This window comes from Saccostrea cucullata, unplaced genomic scaffold (assembly GCF_032062105.1).
Source record: "Saccostrea cucullata isolate Sc308-1 unplaced genomic scaffold, CSIRO_AGI_Scuc_v1 ctg21037, whole genome shotgun sequence".
NCBI lineage: Eukaryota > Metazoa > Mollusca > Bivalvia > Ostreida > Ostreidae > Saccostrea > Saccostrea cuccullata.
The window spans coordinates 1-6955 of NW_026936072.1; the positions used below are offsets into that span (position 1 = coordinate 1).

General features: G+C 32.7%; 1 protein-coding gene across 1 annotated transcript; it reads left to right on the forward strand.

Moving 5' to 3' along the window:
* Nucleotides 1-5039: 5039 nt before the first annotated feature.
* LOC134244712 (uncharacterized) lies at nt 5040-6302 on the forward strand (the record flags this gene model as incomplete). The annotated part of the gene is made up of 2 exons (XM_062726967.1): nt 5040-5534; nt 5959-6302. Coding segments are annotated over 2 exons (839 nt in total), but the record flags the coding sequence as incomplete, so codon positions are not given.
* Nucleotides 6303-6955: the final 653 nt, after the last annotated feature.

Sequence of the window (6955 nt, forward strand, 5' to 3'; positions counted from 1 at the left end):
ACAGATTTCTGACTTTAATGTAGAGTCTCCCCCCCCCCGTTTTTACGATGGGAAAGCTGTATCGATTTTCTTTTCACAATCAGGACAGCTGTTTCTAGTTAAAAAAGGAAATCTTCTAAACATTGAATAATTACTGATAGGTAATCCAGTTTTCTAATATTCTCGGACATCTGTACAAGTCATATAATTATATACCCCTGTTTAAGATTTCCGGTTTCATTTGCTCATACGGGAGTTCCCCTATTGAGCAGTACAGTGTTCCGTATATAAACTTGTACTATGCCTTGTTAATTTTGTCTCTTAAAGCATTATATCTAAATGAATGGTTGGTTGATTGATAACGCATGGTTCATAAGTTTATTCACATTGCCGATGGTTAGATCACTATTTAGTTTTTAAACTTAAGTTAAACTTTTAAAAGTATTTTTTAATCATGATTCAATTTTTACAGAAATATTACATGTTTCATACCTTCCATTTTTCCCCTGTAGCTATCGGTGAATTGGAATTAATTTAATTTTATGTGCCGAAATTAAATTTCATCTCATTAAAGAAGGTAGGCGTAGAGGGTGTTATAATGTTAACATAATAATAAAGCAGAAGGCGGACTTATCTAGTAAAATATTTTACGAAGCAGTGAGAATTGAAAGTCATTAGTCTGTCGAACCAGTGCTCACAAATATTTATTTCGAACCCTTTAGCATACATGTATAAGCCCCACCCCCACCCCCCCACCCCCACCCCATGCACGCACGTTACATGAAAAAAAATATCTAGTATACCGGTTCTTGAATATTATTTATAAAAATGTGTAAGTTTTTTGAATGATACAAATTTCTTTGTCCATTTGATCAATTTATACCCGTAATCATTATTTATTTGATTCAGGTTTCACTAACATCTTTAATTTCTTTTCATAAGATTAAGATTATTCGCTAATTGGAGGTGCCCACTATCTTCCGTGACGAGTTACCATTCATGTCTCTCTCTTCTCTCTCTCTAGATCTAGAGATCTCTCTCTCTCTAAAAAATCAATATCAACCCAGGCAAAGTTTAGAATATAGTTAAACTCCGGCTGATATTAATTTTATTTTACTGTCATAATACTGCTGCACATAAATTGTGTTTGATTTTTAATTATTCTTAATTACTGATAAAATGTTCAGGAAATATACTATGAATTATTTTTTATTTGATTTGATAATCAAACGAATTCCTTACTCCACTCTCCGACACACACACTAACACGACTTAACAAAAAATATTAGGAACCAGTAATTTTACAAAACTTTGGATGTAATGCACATTTATTTTTGCTTAAATCTTTAAATAATTTGTGCCTTTCCCCGTTTGGTTTTTACACCAATCTTCTTTTTCATTAATCGTTAATTTTATTTTACCATGCTTACGTCGGTATATCACGGTGTGATATTTGCTAAAACTATTTTAGTGACATGTTTCAGCTGACTTTAAAATATACTCTTAATTTACTGTACATGTATTTATTTTAAACAACTTGAGAAACTTTAATTATGCTAATTACTATGTAACTCCGAATCTGGAAATTAATTATTAATCACTTTACTCAGCATGTCATGAGTTATTCCATCTAGGCCATATGTCACTCATGCTCAGAATTGTGCTAATTGCTATTGTTATATTTTATTATTTATATCTTACATGTATCATTATTAATGAGTTAACTCCTAGGCTTCGGATTGTTCGGGTGCAATTTTTGGATTTCCAGAATTCACCCTACCGACCTATGTTTATAATAAAGTGCTATTCCATCGTTAGCATTTTTATGTTTTATTAATTGTTGCCGGAAAGTTTGACACTTATTTTCCCCGGTGATAGGTATATTAAAAAACAATCTTTATTTAATCTAAGAAGAGGTTGAAGGATTGTAGATTGCATATTTATATTACGTTTGTGTTGGTGTTGAATTTATCAAATTCAAACTGTCTTGAAGAAGAGTCTACCTGTCGCCGTGGGCGACTTCGATTCGTACCCGAGTATTAACTCTTGGTTGACGTCACATGACCGGATGTTTACACAAACATATAGTTTTCAAGCGAACTCATGTGAGTTTGAAGGGTAGCGAAAATAATGGAGTTCATGTTTGCACTGTACGATAATTTTATCAATAAAGTGACAATTTTGCGCATTTTTTATTTTTAGGAATTCAGGTTGTAACACAATAAACTTAGATTTTGAATATTTAGATAATTATTTTACGAACAATGCTTAAAAACTTTCAAGTACACTGTATTTGAAAACAAACATAACTTGAATATTTTGTTTCATTCTAAGCCTTATTTTCATCTTATTATTTTTTAACATTTCACTAATGAACTGCAAATAATGCATACGCCATGTACCCATTTAAAAATTGTACTTTGGAAAAAAAATGAATGAGAATCTTAACTTTTTGCAGTTACAATGTAAACTTTTGATTTTTTAATATTTCTAAATGAAAAAAGTAAATCTGTTACATTATAAACCATGCATACTTGTTCGTTTATATTTATACTATTTTCTAATTAGTTTTTTTTCCTCTATGAGGCAGGCAAATAGGTCCCTTCTGACATCATCTGTTGAGTTTATTTTTTCTATAGCTTTTGCTGCAGTTGAAATGCTTTTTTTTCAGCTCTGAACTTTTTTGGTTTCGAATTTGAATTTATTTCTCTGCTGTAATCGGGCAGTAAGCTTGAAAAATCTAATCAAATAAACATATATTCATATAAATTGTAAAGCTTTCATGTAGAAAGTGCGTTTCGAGGTTAGCGATGCTAAACATAATATTTTGAAAAAAAAAATTCCGACAGTTCGGGTTTTTCTTTCGACGCCGCCACATCGAAACTCTAGTAATCCTACTGTATGGCTGGGTTAGCTTGGGTAGATGTTCATAAGGTCAGATGACGTAATTTGAGTAGTAACTATGGTCGTTCGATTGAAACTCAAGTAACTCGAGTACGTACTCGGGTACGAATCGAAGTCGCCCCGTAATGTTGCGTAACTAACTTCCAGTGAATCTTCTGTATAATGCAGCAGTGACACCTATTGTCTTCTTTACCCGCTACCGTACACACTCGGGTCGCCTCAGGCGATTTCTTCTACACACAGGTGCTTCACAGAGTTTCCGATTGTATGTTGAAAGATTATGTAATTCGGCTGGATACCAGATACCAGATTAAATAATTTTGGACGAATAAAAAGCACTGTGTTACTGTTAAATCATGATACTGGTTTTGATACCGAACAAAGCTATGAAACGTCGATTTATTAAGTTAATTAAAAATTTATTAATTTATTTTAATCTAAACAGATAAAAATGAGTACAAACTTAAACACGACAGTATTAATTGTGTGTTGTACTTTAGTAAAATAAATAAGTACATCTTCATCGTTCTACATATAGTTCGCACGTGCCCCCCCCCCCCCCCATTTTAATTTGAAAAGAAACTAAACCCATGTGAACGTCTACCGACACTCTAACTGAAAAGAACAATATATCAATTTCTATCAAAGTTTTGTTTCAGGAGTATGTATAGACAAAAGATGATAATATAAAATGTCATAGTTTTACATGTATTTGAATTAAAATAAGACTTTCAAGTGGGGATCATTAGATAAGATAATTTATTTAGCATTACCCTGCCTGCAAAACGTTTTGTCTATCGGGAGCGATTGAACACATCTAAAAAGTAAGGGATATAAGGTGCATCAGACACATCTGATCCTATTGGAAATGTTCATTATAAGACCGCCCGTGCCCCAGTTTTTGTTGCAGTATTGTCAATAAAGAAATAAATGGGTAATGCAGTCTTTAAATGAAAATTTCCTTTTATAACAAGATCAAAGTCACTGTTAATTTCTGTTGTAATTAGTTATAAAAACATAATGATATATAATCACATTTTTAAAAAATCATTGAATCTAAATCAGTGTATCAAATACTGCATGCGTAACTTAGCGTAATTATCAAGCTGTGCTTGTCCTAGTTTGTCACCTTATAATGAAATCAAATTACCAGAGGGCAATTTATTTAGATAGTACATAGTTTGTACAAAAATTAAATTTTAGTGATTCCGACGCTGCCTTTGTATCCCCGTGAATTCAAAGATTTGATACACTTGATTAATAAACACTTGTCAATTTTCGTAATAAAAAAATCGTCAATTTTTCAACTCGTCAATATAACCACGTTTACAGTACTTTGATTCAATTCAGACCCATACAAGTTAAATTGATGCAAAGCATCAAATCGATTGCAAACAAAATTAAGCATTAAAAAGAATCTTTTACAATTTTTAAAAGCGTCCGTGCAAGAAAAGCACGACAAGTTATTAAAAGGTGAAATAGTTGAATCATTTATTTCAGTTTTCAAAGCAAAATAAATAATTTTAAAGAATTAAAATAAACATTTACTGCATTTGCTCATTAATAGATCCATCGATGTAAAAAAAATACCCATGATCATTCATGAATAATAAGAATTAATTGTCTTTAAAATGAAGATGTAGTACTGTCAAAATAAACCACCTGCTGATACCCTCTTGGTCACGTAATAATGCCAATGGTAGAATAGACTATGCTGCAAGCCGCGGTTCAGAATGTAGAAAATATATCTTTGTGTCATTTGCAGCTGTAGAACATATCCAAAACAATTTTTACTATTGAAAAACGTTTCTTTTTTTTTGACCATGCACTATTACCACGTCATTATTATTCGGAGGGTCGTGTCAATTTCCTTTCATATCTTACATACTCCCAGACTGGGGAGAATCTATTTAAAGTCTTTTTATATAAACAAAAAATATCAGTTATCATTTCTCAACGTATAAAAATAATTTTTATGAAGGCAATCCTAGAAAGACTCTTGATTTATTAAAATTGTGTTTTTCGTCTAAAAATCAATAACGTTTATAGTAGAATTGTCTATATAGGAAAAGTATACCTTGATAAATCTATGAATACGCAGGCCTGTAATCGGTTATACATGTAATCCTTTAACTCTTTGATTTCATTCATTTTAGGCAAGTATCAGGAATATCCAGAAGTCGACAAAAGTATTCTATACAGTTTACTGTTGTGTGACAAGTACACTGCTACTGTAAATGGGGAGGCGTTCACGTCAATATTGATAAAGATACGAGAAAGGTATTACCAAAGGATTTCTCCGTCTGATGATGTTGATGTGACATCCCTTCAAGATGATGTTATGGAAACCCAGAATGGTGAGGTTACGTTTGTATCAGACGACATCCGACATGACATCATGTACGCCTTTGTTACGGAGTGTCTGGTGGAGGACAGTGATCTGGAGTTTTTCCTGACCACGGCGTCACGTGACGTGATCTCAGAATACTGCCGGTCCTGGAATTATAAGAGGAGTGAGGGAGAGAGATGTCTGTATTTACCGGACAGACCGGAGAAGATGTACGACCTCTTCATAGACAAACTACAGCTGGACATCATCACACACTGTACCGTGTCTGACAGGGGGATTCATGGCAGGATCAGTAGACGTTGTAAGTATTGATCATGTCTCTGTCATTTAATTATTAATGATTGATCGATAAAGAAACTGAATATTCATTATTAATCTAAGATTCAGAAATCAAGTATTGTTTCAAACAAGAATTTCTAATGATTGTACAGTATTGTAATAAAAATTATAATTCTGTAATATAATCTATTGCATGGTGAGAAAAAAGATAAAACGTACAAATTTCAATGAGCTTGAGATCTTTGAATCTTAGCTTTTGAATCGATGCATGATCGAGCATGTTTATTCATCTTATTCTTCTACAACATTAAAATATTGTGTATGTTTATAAACACATGATAAAGAAAGGAAAGAAATAATTTGAATAGATATTTTTTCTTCAATGTATGTGAAGATCTATTTTGAGTATTTACACAATTATTTATCATTGAATGTGATATGGACAGTGAAAGTACCACGGGAAATATTGGAATGGGACCAGAAAGCCAGGGAGCGGTACGTTCAGTATGCCGAGAGAGGGGGAGTACAGGAAGTCCATCATGCCCGGGGGATGATTGTAGGATGTGCTGGGGCGGGAAAAACAACACTACTGAATCGTCTACTCAAGCGAAGTATGAAGGAAATAAGAAAGTTAAAATCAACGAAAGGACTTGAGGTTCACGAGGAAATATTTGAAATCTGTGAAAAGCGAGGAACATTAATAAAAGGTAGAAATACAAAAGAAATAAATTTTACAATTATAAATTCAAAATTACATGGGTCTATGGCTGCAGTTATTTTTTCATTTTAAGCTTTTTACAATGTTTTATTTGAAATTCCTGAAAATTGATAATGTTAAAAATCAGTCCACTGAAAAACCAGGCAATGATCATGAGTGGCACATCGCATGTCATTGATTTAAATTATATTTTTGCATGCGAACTAATTAAACACGTAATTACACCTGACATCAACATTATTCTCCACCATGAATATGGCCGAGGCATATAGTGTTTGTTGTCCGTCTTCCGGCCTTGTGTCCTTCCATCCTTCCGTCTGTCCTTCCATCACACTTTGTGTTTAGCTCTGTTCAAAGCTCAGTTTCAAAGAAATTATCCAAGATGTTTTCATCAAACTTCGTATGCTGATAGATACATGATGTACTGATGAGAGATTTGCAATGACATCAACATTTTTTAACCTTTCCTTTGACATTAACCTCGCTTTTCTTAAATTAATGTTTAACGCAGTTTTAAACATACCATTTAAGATATTGTTATCAAACATCACATGTTGGATACATACTGATGACAGCTATTCAACTGCATTACCATTTTTGACCTAGACCTTTCTTTTGACCTTGAATTATCTTAAATTTGTGTTTAGCTCAGTTTTACCATTCAAGATATTTTTTTTATCAAACTTCATATGCTGTTACATACTGATGAAAGCAAATTCAACTGC